Source organism: Panthera pardus, unplaced genomic scaffold, assembly GCF_024362965.1.
Source record: "Panthera pardus isolate Hobbes unplaced genomic scaffold, ASM2436296v1 HiC_scaffold_13, whole genome shotgun sequence".
NCBI classification, from domain to species: Eukaryota; Metazoa; Chordata; class Mammalia; order Carnivora; family Felidae; genus Panthera; species Panthera pardus.
In genome coordinates, this window is record NW_026526688.1 from 132,969,046 (window position 1) to 132,991,182 (window position 22,137).

The following is a 22,137-nucleotide window of genomic DNA, read 5'->3' on the forward strand; positions in this document are numbered from 1 at the left end:
AAAAGTCTGCAGTTTGCATTCTACTGAACTTATCTAGAGCTAGATTGTCATCACCATTGGTATAATTTAGTTGATTTTTTTAAGCAAATAGGACAGTTATGATTTTAATAACTTCACTTACCTGGCTCAGCACAACTGATCAGTCTGCCTATGAGCTTTAAGAAGCAGAGTATTTTCCTAGTGTACATTCAGAAACATGAGCTCAAGGCGCACCTGGGTGGCTCAGTCAGTTAAGCATCCTACTTCGGTTCAGGTCATGATCTCAAGGCTCGTGGGTTCGAGCCCCGTGTCAGGCTCTATGCTGACAGCTCAAAGCCTGGAGCCTGCTTCAAATTCTGTGTCTCCCTCTCTCTCTCTGCCCCTCCCCTGCTCATGCTCTCTCTCTCTCTCTCTCTCTCTCTCTCTCTCTCTCTCTCTCTCAAAAATAAACATTAAAAATTTCTTTCAAAAAAATGTTTTAAAGAAACATGAGCTTTTTCTCATGCTTGTCTTTCCTAGGTTTGTGGCACTGACAACCAGACCTATGCCAGCTCCTGTCATCTGTTTGCTACTAAATGTAAACTGGAGGGAACCAAAAAAGGGCACCAGCTACAACTGGATTATTTTGGAGCCTGCAAATGTAAGATTCTGCCACTCTTGCCAACCACCATTGCTGAGAGGATTTGGGGTGAATCTATGCATATCTGAATAATCTATATACATACTCCCACATGCAAATGGAAAAAGGCTAATGTAGTTCTGAACCTAGGATGCTCATTAAAATCTTCTAGAGAGACTTAAAAAAAAATAAAAAGAATAATTCCCCAGCCTTAACTAAAAGAGACTGATTTAATTGGACTGGGTTGGGGCTTTAACATTGCTTTTTCATTTGTTTTTAAAGTAACCTAGACAATTCTAAGGTGCAGCCAGGGTTCAGAATTACTATGATAATGTTACCACTTAATAATTGAAATGAATCATTGGAATTTTGCTAAATTACTTGTCCTCTTTCCAATGTACGTTAAGTCTCCGCCAAGAAGTTTTATGACAATATATTCTTCTAGAAGTTTTTTTTAATGTTCTTCTTCCCCCCAAATACTCTCAATTGTGTTTGGATCTCCTTATCACTAAGTGATTCTCCACATTAGCAGTGCTTACTAATATTTCCAGTTCTCCTGTCTTTCCTGACACACAAGAGTATTAAATTTCTCAGCCCTCTTGATGTTAGATGTGGCCATATGAGTTGATTTGTCCAGTGAAATTTCAGCAAAAATCATCCATGTGAGTTCTGGGCAGCTGCATTTAAGAGCTAGCATATGTGTGGTCCTGTATGCAGAGCCCTCCTGTCAACTTGTATTGGCCTTGAATGTACAACACAGTGACTGTAATTAACACTGCTGTATAGTATATCTGAAAGTCGCTAAAAGAGTAGATCCTAAAAGTTCTCATCACAAGGAAAAAAATTTTGTAGCTAGTGAGGTGATAGTGAGGTGGTCATTGCACAACATATGGATGTCAAGTTATTATGCTGTCCGTCTTAAACAGTGTTGTATGTATATTATATTTCAGTAAAACTAAAAAAATTAAAAAGTTTTTGTTCTTTTAAGTCACTGAGATTTAACATTGTTACCACAGGATAATCTAATTTCCACTTTTTTCTCTTTTCTCCTGATAAATAGTTCTTGCAGCCTCTACCCTCCACCTATAAATTTCAACTTTCTGATTCTAGAGCAGTGGTTCTCAGACCTACCTGCATATCAAAATTATTTTTGGAACTTTTAAATCATCCTGATGCCCACATTCCACCCCAGACCAATCAAATCAGAATGTCTTTGAATGGAAGCTGGCATCTGGTATGTTTTGAAAACACCACAGGCAGTTCTGTTGTGCTGCCAGGTGTAAGGACCCACTGCTGTGACAGTGGGACAGTGAGCGTACCGTCAGTCACCAGATGTTATTAAGCTTTCTGTTATGAGGACATGCCATAAGATAGGAGTAAGATCCAAAGATTAAAATCTATTTTCTTTCTGCTTGGAACAGCTATTCCTATTTGTACAGACTTTGAAGTGACTCAGTTTCCCCTAAGGATGAGAGACTGGCTCAAGAATATTCTCATGCAGCTTTATGAGCCAAACCCTGAACACGGTGGATATCTAAATGAGAAGCAGAGAAATAAAGTAAGTTATCTACAGGTCAACTACCCAAGTGTCTATGTACAGAGCCTAAGAAAAAAGGGTATGTGTGTTGAGGGGAGGAGGGGGCCTACCTCCCTCTGCATATCAGCAAGAGCCCACTTGGTTCGCCACACCTGCTAAGTTCACATGCAGTAACAGAACAGTAGTGGTCACCATTCATGCCACAAGGTTTGAGACATGGCCAAACCACCCCCATTCCTGTCCAAAGGGCAGTGGCCTGAGCAAGGACTCTTCACCTCATACCCCAGAGCAAATCCTGGTTGAGCAAAGGGAACCTCCATTCAGCATTTATATATTCAGGCCCAAACATTTTATTTAAATCTATTATTAGATTTAAATAAATTTAAAAGATTTTTAATACATCTTTTTGCCCTCATAGACCAGACAGATTTATGATATAAGAGAAATCCCTTATTTGCAATGTCAGTAATATAGTAAGATTTAAAAGTGCAGAATATTCATTCCAGAAGTTCTCAGGGAAAATGCACTCATCAAATAGCTATTGAGCGCATCCTGTGTATCTGGAATTGATTTACATGATGGGGATACAGCAATGAACCAAAGAAAAATCTCTGCCTTCATGAGCTAACATCCTAGGAAAAGAGACAGACTCTGAACAAATAAGTGTGTGTGTGTGTGTGTGTGTGTGTGTGCGCGCGCACATGCGTGTTTATAGACATATTGCAAATATGAGCATACATGCAAATATATAAACATGTAAATAAATATGCAAATATATAAGGTACGTCAGGTGGAATGAAACATGCTATGAAGAAAAAATTAAACAAGAAGGAAGGTGTGCATTAACTGTGTCAAATGCTGCTTACAGGTTGTAAAATGAGGAATGAGTTGAGCACTGATTTGGCATGTGGTGGTCACAGAGTTAACCTTGACAGAAGCTGTTTCTGCAGATTGGAGAGGAGAAAAGCTTGAGTGACAGGGTTCAAAAGAGAACAGGAGGAAGGATGTGGAAGCACCAAGTATAGACAATATATTCAAGGCATTTTGCTAGAAAGAGGAAAAGTGAAATGGGTGGCAGCCAGACAGGAATGTGAGTTCAAGAATCCCATCTACCAATGGGAGATAGTAGAGGATGTTTGGGTGCTTCTGGTAGGACCCTAGTAAAGATGGTAAAACTAATAAGGAATAGAAAAGGTATGCAACTGCCATAGGGTGGTTTTGAGGAGATGGAAAGGGGTAGGCTTCTGAGCACCAGTGAAGGGTTGGGCTTATATTCAGAGCACAGGAAGTTCATCCATGATAACAAGGAGAGAAGTTGGTGGATGTGACCATGGAGATGGGTAGTTCTGTTCTAAATGCTTCCAATTAGTTCATGAGTAACATCATAAGCTGAGAGTTTTATATGCATTGCCCAGAAATAATTTCTATCCTCTCTTTTTAATACATCATAGTGAAAGTCTTGAGAGCATTAGATGCAAAACAGGGAAATTTTAATGGGGCTGATCAAATGGTGCCACACCACAGCTGATTCTGATCAGACACTGGACAGAAATACTTAGAGAATTAATAGTATGCCAATGTGGTGATTGGGACTTTTCACTAACCAACAATTTTGCCTAGGTCATTTCAGGCCTTTTCATTAAAACCTTCTCATAATTTTAAGGAATGTGATGAACAGTACTCGGTTAAAAGAAAGATAAAAAATACTTAAATATCTTCTAAAAACCACAGGTTGTATTTTTTAATGTTGGCTGTTATTCTATGTAGAAATAAGAAAGTCTGTATAGTGTTGACTAGAAAGGATTTCATTCGGTCTCATGATGGCCTGGGCTTGTTTTCCTCTGTCATGTCACTGTTACTCTTCGAGTAAAGTTTACCAGTGATAATTACATTACATTTGTCTGATTCTCTGATGATCTTCTCCCTTCCTAATCCCAGGTCAAGAAGATTTACCTGGATGAAAAGAGGCTGTTGGCTGGAGACCATTCCATTGACCTTCTCTTACGGGACTTTAAGAAAAACTACCACATGTATGTGTATCCTGTGCACTGGCAGTTTGGTGAACTTGACCAACATCCTATGGACAGGTAAAAACTCTTAACCTTCACATTACTGGGTCATCTCCCTGATAGAATGTCTAATTATCTATACAAAGATACTTCTAAACAAATCTAGGAAGTTTCCACCTCTGTTTTAGAACACTGACATGCCAAACAAATGTGGTTAGGTGTCTAAACACAAAACTGCTTTGAAGATAGCACAATATGGCCACACCATGTTTCCCAAGTTTAGATATTAGGACCCAGCCTGTAGCAGAGACTCCTTAACATTCCTTCTCATTCTTAATCCTGAATTCCCAAGATGTTCTGATTGGCCCAGCTTAGGTCAAGTGCTTACATCTGGATATGTACAATTGGGTATGGTCAGTGGGTAAGAGTCAGGCTGTACAAACATGATTGTTGGTGGGGGGTGAGGCACATCCCTATAAATTTAAGTTGGCAGGAGAGTACTTCCCAGTGAGGAAAGAAACTTTGTGACATCTCAAGTGCTGTGTATCTTACCCATAATTTTGCGCCTTTTCATGAGTGTACTATTTATTTGGCATTCCTAGCAATCTTGTGGAAGAAAAATGCCTTGGTTATCCTAAGAGTTAACCTTCATATACAAGCTGGTCATTAATATACCACCGTTTATTTCATTGCAGAGTCTTAACACATTCTGAGCTTGCTCCTTTGCGAGCATCTCTGGTGCCCATGGAACACTGCATAACTCGCTTCTTTGAGGAGTGTGATCCCAACAAAGATAAGCACATCACCCTGAAGGAGTGGGGCCACTGCTTTGGAATTAAAGAAGGTAAACTCATCATCAGTCAGGGAAAGGGGTATCCTCTTCTCCAGGAGAGCACCAAGGCCTGCAGCCCTCCTGGAGAGGTCCTGCTATGTGCTCAGATTGACACCTAGGGACAGCAAGGTGGCAGCATCCCAGGTAGGACTTCCTCAGGGCACGTGCTGTCATTGCAAGGTTACTTCATACTTCCCTTGATGATACTCTTTTTTTCAGAGAGTAAAAGTGGGAATACCTAGGGGATCGCAACATTGAGTTCTTAGCAGTTGGCTAAGCCTGAGAAAATGATGTCAATCCAGAGAGCTGTGCTACCCTTCTGAAGAAGGAGGGATTTTATGTCATTTCTTAACCTGACTATTGGTCCAAACTTTAAAAAATCATATGTGAAGAGTAAAACAATAAGTCTGATTCTGCCAGTGGGAGATGTCAGAAAAATCTTAGAATTCGTTACCAACTCACTAAAGATTGGGCCTCATATCACAAGTTGTGTCCAGATATTATGCCTTCAATCTATTACTGCATCTTCAGTGGCAAGAATAATAATAATCAGAGGGTTCTTTCTTTCTCCCTGTGATGGAGGAACTTAAATGTAGATATTTGTTTTGCCAGTCTATGTCTTAACATACTTCCTTTTGTTTTCCTAAGTTAAAGCTGATTTTTGTTAGCAAGCATGTTTTTAATAATCAAGATTTGAAAGATTCTCAAAAAATGAGCACTCAAAACTGCTTGCACAATGTAAATCAACAGTAAACAACCTCTAAAGCAGAGGTTTTATATGTTATATTCACAACATACAAGTAGGATGAATGTACAGCCAACCAATCATGAAAAGTAAGTTCATCAAAGGTCAGAATGTCTTAAAAGGAGTCAACTTGTATGACATTCACTTTAAAAATATTCTTCATGGGGCATCTGGGTGTCTCAGTAGGTTAAGTGTCCGACTTTAGCTCAGGTCATGATCTCATGGTTCATGGGTTTGAGCCCTGCGTCTGACTCTGCTGACAGCTCAGAGCCTGGAACCTGCTTTGGATTCTGTGTCCCCCTCTCTCTCTGCCCCTACCCCACTCACACTCTGTCTCTCTTTCAAAATTAAACAAACATTTAAAAATTAATATATTTATTATATATATTCTTATATATGTAATATATATTCTTATATATATTATGTGTGTGTGTGTGTGTGTATATATATATATATATATATATTCTTCATGATATGTAGAATGCCTTGAAATTATAAAGAAAGAGCTGAGAGTATTGAGTACTTATTGATAAATAGGTAAGCAGAAAGGGTTAGCTCTTTGCCTCTACAATATTATTCTGTGAAATAAGCACAACTGTAAGGAGCAAAGAATGTATATTTTTGTAACCACCAAGTGCTGTATATTGGTTGCCTATCACTGCATAACAAATTACCCTAAAGCTTAGAAGCTTACAAGTTCACAGTTTCCAAGGATCAGGAATCTAGGAGTTGTTTATCTGGACAGTTCTATCTTAGGATCTCCTCTGAACTCGCCCACATGGCTACTGCTGGAAGACTCCATTTCCTCACCATGTGGTCCTCTCCATAGGACTGCTCACAGCTTGGCATCTGTGAGAGAAAAGAGAGAGAGCGAGAACCCAAGACTGAAGTTATAATGTCTTTTGTAACCTAATCTCAGAAGTGACATACTTCTGCCATATTCATTTGGTCACACAGACCAACTCCTGCTATAATGTGAGAAGAGGTCTTAGAAGCTGTGACATATTATTTATACCCTATTAGCATTAATAAGAAATTAATAAGCTGTTAAGACCCCGACCCATATAAATAATACCAATTTCCCTTCTAACATCTATTCTGTAAGTACAGTACTTATAAATTCAAATATATTCCCCAAAATGGCTAAAACTACTTTCCTAATTCCCATGTTAAAAAGACAAAGTGTACCCAAGTACAGCTGCCCCACTCCCTCCACCCCACCATTATCAAAAGGGGGAAATGTAGCTGGGACAGGATATATTGTGCCCTTTATAAATTTTTTTTAATGTTTATTTTTGAGAGACAGAGACAGAGACAGAGTGTGAGCAGGCAAGGGGTAGAGAGAGAGGGAGACACAGAATCCAAGGCAGGCTTCAGGCCCTGAGCTGTCAGCGCAGAGCCCGATGCGGGGCTTGAACTCACAAACCGTGAGATCATGACCCGAGCCCAAGTCAGACGCTTAACCTACTGAGCCACCCAGGCACCCCAGTGTGTGCCCTTTTATATGGCACTTGATTTTAACAGAGTGATTGAGTTTGAACAGAGTCCATTTATTTAAGGAAACCAGTTTCACTGTTCCTCTGAAACTTCTGGCAGCTCTTCAGCATGTAGGCTCACTCAGGCTCTGTGCTGGGTGGTTGTCTGGGAGGAGCAGGAAGGGCTTGAAGTTCAGCGACTCCAAAAGCTCCTAATGATCTTGTTTGTTCACTGTGGTTTGGCCATGATTACATTATTTTGAAGGAGGGAAAGAATTATCACATAGTAAACCAAGAAAGCAGATATTTAATATTCAGTCAGAACAAGCAAACAAGTTACGGCTTTGGGCTGTAGCTAGGGAAAGCAAAACACAACAAAATCTCTATTTGTAAGTGTGCCCTTCCTTCCCTCATGGCTGGGAAATCCATGAAAGGACAAGATAAATTTTAGCCATGGCCATTCTGAATTTTAACTGCCTTTTATCTGGGCTAGGTGTGCTCGAATATCCAGCTCTGTCATGAGTTAGCTATGTGAGTTAGGGCATACCACTTAACCTCAGCAAGTCTCATTTTCCTTCTGTGTAAAAGTGGGGTTTAATTGAAAGGTAGAGGAGTAATGTTTATTTGGTGTTCATGACATACCATTCCACATTAATCTTGAGAAAAACCCTCCAACTGAGACTCATAGGCAAACGAGTCAGATCATGCAGGTCCTACTGAGCCAGTTAAAGACATTATCCTAAAAGTACTGGAGGATCACCAAAGTGTTTTAAACAAGGGAGTGGTTTCACTGGATTTGTACTTAAGAAAGATTCTTTTGGTTACATGGTGGAGAAGCCAGAGAACTGGCTGATTTGCCTGTGGTAAATCCAGGCATAGTTGATTAGAACTTGAACTAGAGCAGTTACAGTGGGGAAAAAGAAAAAGAAACACACTCAAGATAATATTTAAAAATATAAACATGATATATTCAAGAATATAAGCATATTCAAGGTGTATATAATATAGAAATAATAAGTATTTGCTAGGAAATATGTGGGGGCAGGGAACAGACAGTTGAGAGATAGAGACAAAGGGAAATATGACACCCAGGTTCTGGGCTCAGGCCAGGCAAAGAGACAGAGGAACAGAGACAGAAAACACAAGCACAGAAGCCGATTTTGGGAAGATGATAACTTCCGTTTATGATGTGAACTTTTAAGTACTTGGGAGACAATGAACAGTAGATACATGAATACATGGGTCAGCTTTTCAAGGCAACATTTTGGAATGTAAGTACATAGTTGAGGATTACAAGCATACGGAAAGTAATTAACGCTATGGAAGGGAATTAATTCCCCCACAAAAATGTGTTGAGCCACGTGGGAAAAGGTCTAGGGTTGAACACCAAGGAACCAAGAATAATGGATAGAGGAGAAAGAAGGAGTTCATGAAGGACAATGAGAAGTCTCCTGAAAGGAAGGAAGAAAACAGGATTGTGCCATTTCAAAGGAGGTATTTGAAGAGGAAGAAGAGATCACAGTGCCAAATACTGCTGAGACGTCAAGTAAGATAAAAAACTAAGAACGGTCCTTTTACATAGAAATAAGGGTATCCTGGGTGACCTTAGTAAGAGCAACCTTGATGGAACAGTAGAGATGGAGGCCAGATTCCATAGGTTGAGAAACAATAGATGAGAAAGGGTAAAGAGTGGCTGCTTGAAGACAGGAAAGAACTAAAAAGGGGTTTAAAGTTGAGGGAAGCATTTCTGGGAATAAAATAAGCTTGAGCATTCATTCATTCATTCATTCATTCAACAAGTGTTTACTGATGGTCCCCATAGTGCCATGCACTGTTCTCAACACTGGCTATGCAGCATATTTGCATGTTCATGGGAAGGGTCCAGTAAAAAAGGAAAGATTAAGGATATGATAGAAAAACACGGCTGTCTGGTTGGCTTAGTAGGGCATGCCACTCTTTATCTCAGAGTTGTGAGTTCAAGCCCTATGTTGCAGAGCCTAATTTTTAAAATTTTTTTAATTAAAAAAAGAAGAAGAAAGAAAAACAAAAGAGTAAAATTAGGGGGAGAATTTCTGAGGCCAGAAGAGATCCTGGGCATAGGCAGAGGATTAGCCTAAAGTCAAGGAAGGACATCTCTTATCCAAACAATGAAAAGAAGGCAAAAAGTGTGAGCACAACAGTAAGTAAATTTATAAATAATGAGACTAAAATATTCATTTTACAAATGAAGCCAGTGTTCAAAGGAAATGTACCAAAGTTCATAATCTTTCCTACTCTTGTGTAAGACTTACACTGAGCAGGAAAATCACCTGGTGTCCCAGACAGTGTAGTCATTTGGTATGCTTCAAGTTAATCTGTTTAACTATTTGTTCAACAATGCTTGAGTGAGGGTGGGCCATACCGGTAGGAGTGATCTTATACCCCCTAAAGGATGTTCTCTCGTCCATAGGTGTGGCAACAAGTTCTTTTACAATTACTTGGTTGGAAATTTGATTTAACTGACCCTATACTTCTATTTATTTCTGTTATATCTTAGCAACCTTTATAGGTTAGTATACTTGGCATTTCTTGGCTAGGTCTCTATTGGTGCTTCTCAACCTTACATTTAGAACTACCAATGGAGTTTCTAGATGTATACATGCCATTGGCCCACGTCTGGAGATTCTGATTCAGGAGGTCAGGGGTAAGGCCTGAGAGTATATCTTTTTTTACTTGAAGTATAGTTGACCCACAATGTTACATTAATTTTAGGTGTACAGTACAGTGATTCAACAAGTCTATACGTTATGTTGTAATCACTACAAGTATAGGTACTGTCTGTCACCATAAAACGCTATTATAATACCACTGACTATATTCTCTACGCTCTGCCTTTTATGCTTGTATCTTATTCCATAACTGGAGGCCTGTACCTCCCACTGCACCCATTTTGCCCATCTCCCCATGCCCTCCCCTCTGGCAGCCATCAGTTTCTGCTTTTTGTTTGTTCTTTTTGTTTTTTAGATTCCACATATAAGTGAAGCCATATGGTATCTTTTTAAAAGTTTCACAGATGGGGTGCCTGGGTGGCTCATTTGGTTAAGCGTCTGACTCTTGGTTTCAGCTCAGGTCCTGATCTCGCAGTTCATGGGTTCTAGCCCCATGTTGGGCTCCATGCTGACAGTGCAAAACCTGCTTGGGATTCTCTCTCTCTCTCCCTCTCTCTCTGCCCCTCCCCACCTCCCTCCCTCCATCCCTCCCTTTCTCTCTCTCTCTCAAAATAAATAAGTAAACTTTAAAATGAATAAATAAAAGCTTCATAGGTGGCACTAATGCCCTATCAGGTTTGAGAACTATCCTATAAGTCTTATTAGATAGTTTCTCTAATCCCCCAGTTCTATCATTGTTTGTTTATATTACAACTCTGGCTGTTTTCTAAAAATGTGTTTTGTTTTGTTTTTGTTTTTTACAGAAGACATAGATGAAAATCTCCTGTTTTGAATTAAGATTTGAAAGAATTCTAACATTCCAGCATCCTTCTCTGTCCTGACCACTCCTGAAAATATATGCATCCATGATACTTGTAGATTTATATTTAGCAAAACTTTTGCATGTGTGAGATCACAATAAGAGTAATGGCTTGCTGACAGTGTATGCACTAAGCATTTAACATTAACTTTGGAATTAAACTTTAAAATAAAGTCTACATATGCAAAATCCTGTATGCTGTTTGTGAACACTTTCTACATCTGTTTGTGAGATACTTCCTAATTATGAAACTTGAAGAAAATACTACATTCGTTTTGTTCATAATATCATGTACACTTCAAGAAAGTGGAATAATGCTCTTTTGTCATTAATGTGCATTATTTTCAGTATCTTAATATCCTAATAAAAATCCAAATGCTTACTCAAGTTTATTTCCAGTCATTTATTTAAACAGCTATATGTGAAAGACCAACTCAAGGCTCACACTTCAAACCAAATTATAATTGTGCTTCCCTAGACCCTACTACTTAAAAAAAAAAAAAAAGGCAGGAGTATGGTTGGGAGAGATGTTTCCTGTGGGAAACAAATATTCAGTTATTAAATGGTAGATGCTTTTTAATGTCCTTTGTCATAATGTAACTTCAAACAGAAAAAAATAAATCCAAGTGCTGTTTACCAAATTCAGTTTAAAATGTGGATGATTATGCACTGCTTGGTACAAATGGTTCTAGCTCTTGTGCAGCTGTCCGTGTGTGTTCGGGGAAGTGGAGGTCCTGCAAATTTTTTGTGTGTCTCATATACTCAAAATAAGGGTAAAGACAACACAGACAGAAAGCTCTGAAGTGTCTTAATGTTCAGTGTAGTCAGAGATAAATATTACTACTGCAATTTTATTTATTTTGGGACAGAGAGAGACAGAGCATGAACGGGGGAGGGGCAGAGAGAGAGGGAGACACAGAATCGGAAACAGGCTCCAGGCTCCGAGCCATCAGCCCAGAGCCTGACGCGGGGCTCGAACTCACGGACCGCGAGATCGTGACCTGGCTGAAGTCGGACGCTTAACCGACTGCGCCACCCAGGCGCCCCTACTACTGCAATTTTATAGCAAGAAATTGTGTCATAAGAGAAACTTTGTGTTTTCATTAGGACTCGTTTTTGGTAACTGTTAATACAGTATGGGCTAGGTTACAAAAATAATAAAAGATACCATAATAGAGTTTTTCCTAAGGTCTGAAACAAGGCAGTAAAAGAAACTGTCAACTTCTATATTCTACTTACAATATCTATAAGGAAATAAATTATTTTTATTATTTTATTTATGTTTTATTTTTTTAAATTTTTTAACATATTTTCCTATCTGAAATGAAAGATATCAATGCAATTGCCTTTTGTTATTTTTTCAAATAATCAAAAATGTGTTGCTGTTGTTGTTGTTAAGAGCCTTGATAGTCACTGAGACAAGCAAGGTACCTCAAGGAATTTCATCTGAAGGAACTTATGGAAGAGTATGCTTTTTATCAGAAAAATTTTCTCTGATTAACCTCAAAATTTTATTTATGTCTTTTCTTAGCTCTGAGTCACTTGTTCTTAGACATATCACACCATGTCATTTCAAAATAATTAAGTTCAGTTTGATTAATCGAAATATAAGTATTTATAATTTTTCCAACTAGGGAAATAATTTTAGAACTTATTCCAAAATTCAAAACGTTCTTATGTGTAGCTGCAAAGAAATGTCATGAGGTCTTAACCAATAACAATTGTAAATTTGTGAATTTGTCAGGAATGGTGAAATTATATTTGGAGGTGATTAGACCTAAATTGCCATTTTTAAACATTTTAGAATAGTGAAAAGTGATTTTAATTATTTTTTTAATATTTATTTTTGAGAGAGAGCAAAAAAGCAGGGGAAGAGCAGAGAAAGAGGGAGACGAAGAATCCAAAGCAGGCTCCACACTATCAGTGCAGAGCCCAATGGCAAGGCTCAAACTCAGGAACTGTGAGATCATGACCTGAGCTAAAGTTAGACATTTAACTGACTAAGCCATCCAGGTGCCCCAAAATGATTTTAATTCTAAAGACACTACCTGTTTATTTAAAATGTTTTCTTTGAAAGTAAGTTCATTTTGAAATAATAAATGGTATTTAAAATAGAAAGTTCTAGAGCCTTTAATTTTTCTGTCCATTAAGTCTCCCTTATGTATAGCTGCCCTAGATGATATATTGTAGAAACACTGTAATATTCTTGGTAGCCACAATTTTTAATTGTGGATTATTTGTGATAAAGATGTTGCTCTGATCCCAACTGAGGAGATGAAGTTATTTTCTCAGTAATCAGTCTTTAAGCCTCTCTCTGTGTGAGATACCTGAGGAGTTGGAGTTCTTAGTCTGCAACCAGTTATTCAGTTTAGCTTTAAACCTTGTGACTCATATTGCCCATGACCATAAAGGTATTAGTAATATGGCTTAAATACTAGATGGGCATACAGATTCTAGAAGATCACACTGTTCCTTGAATTCATTGCTCCGAGGGCCATTTGAAGCAAAGGTAATTACAAAGACATACAATATAATTTGGACTGATTCTATTGCACTGAGTAGAAGACTGTTAAGATATTCTTGTGTTGGGTAATTTAATGAGATCTAATAGGCCCACTTATCACACAAAAAAATTCAAGGGTTTGGATCCAAAAGGAAGAAAAACATAAAGGAGAAACGTGAAAAAGAAGGGAAAGGGAGGTAAGTTGCCCAAATTCAGGCAAAGTAAAATAGGATGAAGGTAAGTCATAGTTGAGTTTAAAATACATCTAAATTAGTTGACTTTTATATTAGTGACTTTTATAAAGAGATATACCTTGTTTCCGATGCTGGGGACAAATCTTAATGAGAACATGATGGGTTTGATTTTTCTTTCAAAATTTAATTCCAGAGTACAGTGGTTGGGTTTGAAATTCATACGGTAAGTTAATTTGAATTAAATGTGATTTAAGACCATAAAAATGTTTGCTTTCAGAATCTACTGGCCAGTAAAGACCACACTGATTTACTTGTTTTATTGAATCCACTCATATTGTGCTATTCTCTACCAACCCATTTGCCTTACAAGATTTTTCCCATATCATTTTCTCCTTGAGAAATTATAATTGTCAGTAACAGCATCCAGGCTATGTAAAGGTCTAGTAAGTCTCATGGGGGTAGAAGCTTAAGGTGGATTTATGTGTATATTATAAAAAAAAAAATCTCATTTGAGCCACTGGTGATATGTCCCCAATACTAAGCATGACGCAACAGTGGTGTTGGAGATTGGTGGGTAGAGACTGCAAATTCAAATAACTTCAGGGGCCAAACAAGTATGTTGAACTATGAGATTATAAGGAAGTGTATGAAGTGTATGCAATGTTATGAGCCAGAGAATGCATGTCTTGTCTAAAGGCATCCAAAGTTTTTTAAAGCTCTGTTCTAGGCTTACAAAACCTGAATTGAGGCATAATTTAGCCTGACCACTATTGCAATACCTCTAACTAAGCAGCCTATTTATGACAGGAATGGGACTTAGAAAAAACTAAAAATCTTCTAACCCTTTAATTCCAGACTCTTCCTTCAGAATGAAAGTTCTCCTCTTGGCTGGCCTTTTGAGCACTGCCGCTGCTCTGCCCATCCCTGTGAGTACATCGCCTCCATTTTCCACTCCATTTCCATTCTAGAGATAGTATTTCTGGGCTAGGAGGCATATCCTGTATCTTTTCCTTTCACAAAAGAGAAAGGTAGAGTCCAAGGAAGTTATAGAATCAGGAATTTATCACTGTTCCTCAGCCCAGTGGTCTCAGCACAAATCTCAGTTCCACATAGCATCTGTAAACCACGTGACCTTGAGCAAGGAACTAACCCATGACTTCCCAGTCTGTAAAATGAGTCATAAGAACTACCTCAGAGTAGTGCAAATATAATAAAAATGTTTCTAAAGCACATAAGAGTCCTAAGTGGAAAATAGGAAGTTCTCAAATAAATTTAGGAAGCTAGAACTCAAATTCCACAGTGACCTGGGTCTTAGTTATGTAGTTTGAATTGGGTTTCATTATAATGCCTTTACCCCAAACCATCTCATGCTGACTATACCCGTGCCTTCCACATCTATACAAATGAGATCTCTGAGTGTGATCTGTGTCAATTACAGTCTGAATACGGAGGACACCAAGTAGACAAGAAATCCTCTTTCCTGCACATTTTTTAACAAAGGAGCTTTCAAAGTGAGGGAGCGTTCAAACTTTGTGTTTGGGGATTCCAAATTTAAATTTACATTTCTACATGCTCTTCACTTTGAACTCTAAATGCTGAGAATGAAATTGAGATCATTGCTGATTCGAAGATAAAGAGGCATGCAACATGTAATTACTCTTAAGAAATGTAAATAAAAACGTCATTTGGAAATAAGTTTAAAAGCTAAAAGTACACCTTCTAAATCACTGGACAAAATTAATTCAACCTTTCCCCATTGGATACACAACTGCTTTTCATTTCAGAAGTGAAGGTACACCACTGACCAGCGTAACGCTCAATAGTGGCTTGTTACCTATTCTCATCAAATCTCTTTGTAATAAATAATGTCTTGCCATATGTTGCTTTACCTTGTTGCCGGTGCTGTTTTACAAGCTTGAACCATCTGGAGGAAGTTCCAGTGGACAGGTAAACTTCTAGTTGTTTTTTTCAAATGACATGTTCATCATTTTAAAAGTTTACAGTTGTCTGAAATGACTGGCATCATGTCTCTTTTTTTCAGAGACTTGGTTTTTACCCGCCACAAGGACCATCATTTTTTCCTCAGATCCTGTTTCCCCCACCTCCACAACTGCCCTTGGTAAACATGGGTTTGGGGAGTCTCAAATTGCAAACAAACAAACAAACAAACGTTAAAAAACCACTTATTAGTTAGATGATAGTTATTAAATTTAAAATTTGGGGCTTTCACATGTTGCCAGGCACGAGCTATTCACACCCTCTCCCCGCATAGCCTGCGGTGGAGTGTGACAAGGAGCTAGCAAATTTTCCCCAAAATTTTTGGTGACTTCTTTCAATGTCCTTCTATACTTGCCATCAAAAAGGTGTTTATACTGAATTTTCTTTGACTGTGATGAGCCTAGTTGCACTTCATGAAGGATATACTAAACTCTTTCTATAATACCTGTTCTTTTTCTAAGTCATCTTGCTACTTACTTTTTTCTAAAAAGTTTTTGTTTTTTCAGCTTTCTCCCACAGGTCAAACAGTATAATTATTTTGCTCTTTCTGCTGGATCCTCTCCAACCTCTCCTAATGTCTGGATTCTTGGACATCTTTTAATAAAGCCCAGAACAGTGCTAAATATACAAATAGAATTTCCTTCACTTTATATGTAATACATTTGTACAGACAGCATTCAATTGATATTTACTGAGTGTGTACTGCATGATAGGGTCTATAGTGAGTGCTAGAAATACAAAAATTATGAGCTAAGTTCACAGTCTGATGAGAAAAAGATTCATAAATGTAAAAATGTATTTTGATAAGTACTTCTAGGTGCAAATACAAAGTTGGCTTAGGCTGTGGGTCAAAGACTTCATTCACAGAGGAGACATTACCTGAGCCAGATCATGAGGGATGGGGGGTGGGGGGGCGCGCACTGCAGGCAGAGGGAACAGCAAATGTATCTGAGGGACCTGAGGACATGGCAGTTTGGGAGAAGAATGATCAGTACAATGAGGTTGCAACACAGATTGGAGACATGTTAAATTTGGACAGTATTTAAGCAATGATGCTGTGAAAAATTCACACACATTTTAAAATAGCATCTGGCTTGGCTTCTTGTCTACCACCTATTTTTAAAATAAACATGATTTTGCATAGTGTTATATCTAAATGTAATAAGCATCTTCCTTTTGCTTGTATTTAACTTCAAACTGTTTCTCAACTTTAAGTAGGCTTTTGGAAATTTGTCACTAAAGTTGAGGTCCTCAGTGGAAGTCTTTCCCTTTAATGTTTTCACGTATCCTACTTGAATCCTAGCCACTAAATTTCTGACTACTTGGATTTATCATTAATTGCTAATCATTTTGGTTTTAGTCAAGGGGCGGGGGCATTGTTTCCCTTTTGTGGTAGTGGTGTTGTTGCTGCTGCTGTTGTTGTTTTGGCTGAAATCCAGAAATATTTTTTTCAAATTAATGAAAAATTCTGAAGTTTTGGTTTATAATTAGAATATAAGAGTCTCTGTTAACATCTTATGTAAATCTGTGTGGCAGTAAAGAATCTCTAGCATTTGAAGTGGAAACTCTTCCTTCCACCAGATGGCAGAGTAGTATTAAAAAGCAAGCAAAGAATCAACTACTGTAGACAAACTGGTGGTGAATTTGCAAGAATTATCAAACACATCAAACAGATTCCTTTTGGCTTTAGATTTGACTAATGAAGCAAAAGAAGCATATGTCTTGAGAGAGAAAAAAAAATGATTTAAAATCCATTAGAATCTAAGCTCCACCAAGTAGAAGGTGGGCTCGTTGAGAGCATATAATTGTTCAATAAATATTGGATGGATGGATGGATGGAAGGATAAGTAAATTAGGAAAAAAGCTAAAACAAAATTGTTTTATTCACACTTCACTTGTTTTCCTTCTTTTTTTGTAGATTCCAATACCTTTTCCTTTTCCTTATTATCCAAATCAGGTAATTATACTTAAAGTTTCCTTTAAGAAAGTATAAAACAGTGAATTATTTATAAAGCCCATTTTACCTCTAAAACCTTATGCTTACATCTGCCATTAATGAGAGAAAAATACATTCTAATTGAAATGGAATCTGTCCTAGAATCCTTTGAACTAGATTTAAGGTTATGGTCGTGTTATAAAAGGATTTCATTTTTTACAGGATTTTGCTGAATGGAGGGAAAATTACATGACGAGATTGACTTAGTCACAAACCAAAAAATATGCTGTATATATTATAGCATACTGTTACTAAATTTTTAAATGATACTATTACAATGATAGGGAATGACATTATTAAAGTATTTCTTTCATAAGGAAGTGATCCTAAAATACAGTCTTTGCTCCAACCCAGTGAGCCTAAGTTTAATGATCTTTCCGAGAAGTCCCTGCTATGTTTGGAGACCACGAAAGAAAATGGGGACTATATGCTTCCAGAAATATAGGTTTGAAGGGAGGATGGGTACTTAAAATATTAGTGAATATGAATCTTAATGCCATAATTTTAGAAATCTAAGAATTCTAAAAAGCATGTGTTCATTAATCAAGGTAACATAAAATGTATAACATAGAAAAGATAGTTAAAATGCTGAATTACAACTCCCTGATTATTTAACTGCATTTCCTTTATTCCAGGTCCTGACACTTAATGATCTTATAACGGTAAATATCTGCCCTGTTAATCTATAAAGTTCATAGACATATTACATTCAACTCCCTTTATAAGATAGGCCAGCTCATCATAAAAATTTGTCTTTATTAGTCTAATTCATTTGGAAACAAAATAAATCACAGCTATTAAATTCAAAGTCAAAAAACAATCTCAGTTCATTTCTACATTCTACAAACAGTGCTACATTCATTATTCAATTCATACAAACTATAAATTGACAAAACAACCTTTTCCATCACTGATGAGGGTGAAAGTGAAGAGTCAAAAGACTTAGACTTACAGAATAAATTCCTTTTGGAGAAATGAAAAAGACTTATTTCTTCACTAATGAAGCATTAGCATAAACACATTATACATTAAAGATTATCAAAGCTAAGTTCCAATAGATAATGCTGCTTTTTTTTTGGATGAAAGGCACACAATTCAATTTTTTAATAAGGCCCTTTATTGATACAGTAAGTTATTCAGAATATTAGTTCATGAAAACAGAGGGGAAATACTTGAGTGGAGTTACAAAAGATAACACTGGAAAATTCCATTTCCTTATCTAAAAACATATTTTTCATACTTAAACATTTTCTGAAATCAAGACACATCTCACAACAGATACATTTATTCTAAGATTTCTTTTTTCTTTAAAATACTATCATTTAAAATGGTACATTTTACAATTGGTGTATCTTAGAATCAGGGACATGGCAGTATTTTGTAAAAATGTCAGAAACTTAGGCCTAAATCATTCGTGTGCCGGAGATAAAATTTTTCAGGATTTGAGACTATTTAAAGCCAACCATCTTGAGGAATATTTAAGTATCCCAGAAACTTGAGACCAAACAAGCTTCTGAGTCTAATCAATAAGAACCTAAGTCTCTTGAGTTCAAGTGCTAGTGCTCTTCCCATAATCCACTCTGTTTAAGCAATGTTATAGTCCATTTCCAAATGGCAGACAATAAAAACTCTAGCATATTTCTAACGAAAAATGTTTTAGGAAACTGCCTTCAATGATTAATCATTAACGATTACAAAATTGGCAAGTTCACCTTTATATCAAAACCTGCAGAAAGAGCACTGGCCTGTGGTTGGAAAGCCTAGATTCAAACCTCTCTTAGATTCTAATTTCTCTCTTGATTTAAATCTCTTTTACAATTAAATTAGCTGTGTGACCCTGGGTAAAGGTATCGGTTTACCTCCCAGGTCTCTTCCAGTGCAAATATACTCCTCAGATACAGGACTCATTCACATTACCAGATCTGGACACTTAATACCTATTTATACTTTCTTTTTTGGAAAATTTTTAGAAGTACTCTTGGCCACAACCTATATCCTGGAAAGAATTCTGACAGAATAACTTCTAGACCTGTCATACCTTCATAGCCCAGGATTCTCCCAGGAATCCTAGTTAAGTCAGAAACTTGGAAGAGTCACCCTTAAGAAACAAACACCACCTCAGGTATTGTTCTTGCCTAAGCAAACATTGGGACAGTGTTTGACTTACATATTCTTGCATACACACCGGGATGGACAGCTCTACAAATACGAAGGGATTCACTTTCTTTCACTGGTCAATTCCTTGAGCAAGCTGCCAGTCTGTTACGACAGAAGGACCCATGGAAGCTGCAAAGCAATACTTTTCCAGTGACACCGCTTGTGTAAACAAACTCTTGAAGCCAAGTATTTATAGTTGTCCGAAAATTTTGGGTCAAGTATCATTCACATAGGGAATTTTCATACTTCAAGAAACCTAGCACTTGCATGGATATGTACACAGTGAGTTTCTTAACTGTTCAAGTTTTTATTCTTCAGATACAGTAAATAGAATTACAATAAGATATTTCTGTGAATTAAGGGAATTTAAATCTAGATATTGCACATTCATTTTAAAATCTTATATCATGTAAATAAACCTCTAAATAAAATGGAATTCATTTTTCAATAAAAACAAATTTTCATATAGAAAATCTTCTAGCTTATATGTGTGCTAAGTTACAAATATGTTTAAAAAATAAGCCCATTAACAGCACTAGCATTGATCGATTTTTCTTCTTTCAGTTAATCACTTCTATTCTGAACGAACTTGAGGTAAGTTCATATTAATTTTAATTTTAATGTTTATTTATTATTGAGAGACACAGAGAGACAAAGCATGAGCACTGGAGGGGCAGAGAGAGGGGAGACACAGAATCTGAAGCAGGTTCCAGGCTCTGAGCTGTCAGCACAGAGCCGGATGCGGGGCTCAGACTCACAAACCACGAGATCATGATCTAAGCGGAAGTGTGACGCTTAACCAACTGAGCCACCCAGGCGCCCCTCATATTAATTTTTAAGTTATTATAAAGTATAAACCTATTTAATGGACTGAGGGTAATGTCTTTATTTTTTTATCTTTTAGGGCTTCTTTGGGGTAAGACTTTATTTCTATGATTATATTGATAAAAACAAGTGACATTTAAGATCAGAAAAGGTAAGAATAACTCTCCTCAACTATAAAAATATATGGCAGAATCAAACCCAACTGACTTACCCAAATTAGAGCTCCTGAGTTATAAACTCTAAACAATTTAGATCAGAATTTCTGCAGGTCTAAAAAGGTATTTTCATAATGCCATGGTATTTGACAAAATTTCAGCCTACGAAGTATATGCAATGTTAAGAAATTTCAAACAATAAATTTTTCCTCAAGCTTGTTTTTGTTTTATGGACAATTCATAGTAAGCAGAAAAGTCTGCTGTGAAACTACCAAATCTAGAAATGGCCTCATTTCAAGGCAAGGCAAAACATCTCCTTAACACCAAAGCATCAGCTTGCTCGATGGAGAGGCTACAAATCTTGAGACTTCTTTGACTCTCATCCAAGTTTGTTCTCACTTTAAAATATATACAAAAGATAAGCTTTGTGCAGTGGGTGTATCATAGCCAATGAGGTTTATCCAAGGCACGATTATTGCTAATTGAAAATACATACAAAAGATAGATATATTCCAATCTGAATTGTCAATCAAAATTATTAATTATATATAAATTAATGTTAATCTACCTTGAGAGAAGCTAATGAGTCAAAATATTCTGAGTCTCAATTTTGAGAAAGAAATTGGATTTCACCCGTTTTCCTCCTTATACATTTCATTGCCCCCAAATGCTTACTTAGTATTTCTTACCACTTCAAATGCTCTTATCAGGCCATCAAAGGCCAAGTGGGAGAAGGGAAGTGCTTTGTTGCAGAAAAACCCAGTTGAGGATTCAATTTATCAGCATTTAAGATGTAACAGGATCATGTTATTTTCTATCTGCCAATACACATGATTGTATGAATACTAACCCATCAGCAATAAAATAACCATAAGATGGGAGATGTGAGTGGAAGCAAAGAAGAAATCATGGCAAGAATACCTTCATATAATAACTGTAATCTGTATTGTTTATTTTGGCAGAGATAATTCTCTCCCTCCTATGTCAGAAGTTATATACTAAGGTTAGTAAAATCTCCAAATATCTTTCAAGTACTACTATATATTTAATTTTTTTTTTATCTTAGGAGTTTAATAGTCTCAGGTCACATCCATATTGATAAATTAATAGCATGATGAAAGGTGTACTGATGAAAGCAGTAATTAGCCTACTTAAATTATAAATGCTTCCTTCAAATGATGTATTTTTAAATCAGTTTATTAAAACCTCACAAATATGTTAGAAAATAATACCAATCACCGTTTCTTATACTGTAAGAAAATATAGCATTTACCTTCTAAAAGTGGTTGGAATTTTCAAGTGCCAAATATTCAGGTTTTAGATTGTTATGTTCTTACTATGCAAGTTTAGCATATGCTTCCATTTGAGTCTGAAATGCTGGCAAGACAAACACCGAATTTCCACCACATATCCTTAGGTTCAGATATTATCAAGTAAATTCTCTTTGGGTTCAAATTATGCAGTTACAGTGATGCTAATTAAATCAGCTGTGACCTTAAAGTCAAGTCATAAACCATTAAGTGTGTTACTGTTAACGTGAGTACTGCTTAAATAATAAATAATCTTCCAAACTGCAGACTTAACACAACAAATCATCAAAGCTTCA

At 36.9% G+C, this 22,137-nt stretch overlaps 2 protein-coding genes, 1 long non-coding RNA gene and 1 pseudogene across 14 annotated transcripts in view; 3 read left to right on the forward strand and 1 right to left on the reverse strand.

The window, feature by feature from the left end:
* Positions 1-11,090, forward strand: part of SPARCL1 (SPARC like 1) — a 49,321-nt gene extending 38,231 nt beyond the window's left edge. For all 3 annotated transcript variants that reach the window (XM_019464806.2, XM_053901400.1, XM_019464811.2), the window contains exons 7-11: positions 499-619; positions 2,020-2,156; positions 4,074-4,222; positions 4,840-4,988; positions 10,648-11,090. In XM_019464806.2, coding sequence (XP_019320351.2) covers positions 499-619; positions 2,020-2,156; positions 4,074-4,222; positions 4,840-4,988; positions 10,648-10,676 — 585 coding nt within the window. In that variant the 3' untranslated portion in view covers positions 10,677-11,090. The remainder of the gene's footprint in view (positions 1-498; positions 620-2,019; positions 2,157-4,073; positions 4,223-4,839; positions 4,989-10,647) is intronic.
* NUDT9 (nudix hydrolase 9) overlaps positions 1-22,137 on the reverse strand; it is a 101,430-nt gene that overhangs the window by 40,735 nt on the left and 38,558 nt on the right. For 4 of the 10 annotated variants that reach the window (XR_002084540.2, XR_008421731.1, XR_002084538.2 and 1 more), the window contains exons 8-9: positions 19,562-19,653; positions 6,416-6,570 (exon numbers count right to left, since the gene is read on the reverse strand). The exons of 1 other annotated variant lie outside the window; for it this stretch is intronic. Coding sequence is in view for 3 of the 9 variants with exons in the window: in XM_019464853.2 (XP_019320398.1) it covers positions 19,622-19,653 (32 nt within the window). In the remaining 6 variants the exon portion in view is untranslated. Of the gene's footprint in view, positions 1-6,319; positions 6,571-18,488; positions 19,654-22,137 lie in introns of those variants that run through there. 5 more of the 10 variants (XR_002084536.2, XR_002084539.2, XM_019464908.2 and 2 more) reach the window with 5 other exon arrangements.
* Positions 12,909-18,627, forward strand: LOC128776585 (uncharacterized). Its single transcript, XR_008421735.1, has 3 exons — positions 12,909-15,519; positions 17,317-17,355; positions 18,030-18,627. It is a non-coding gene; the product is annotated as an uncharacterized LOC128776585 (long non-coding RNA).
* On the forward strand, positions 20,953-21,077 carry LOC128776707 (U4 spliceosomal RNA; annotated as a pseudogene).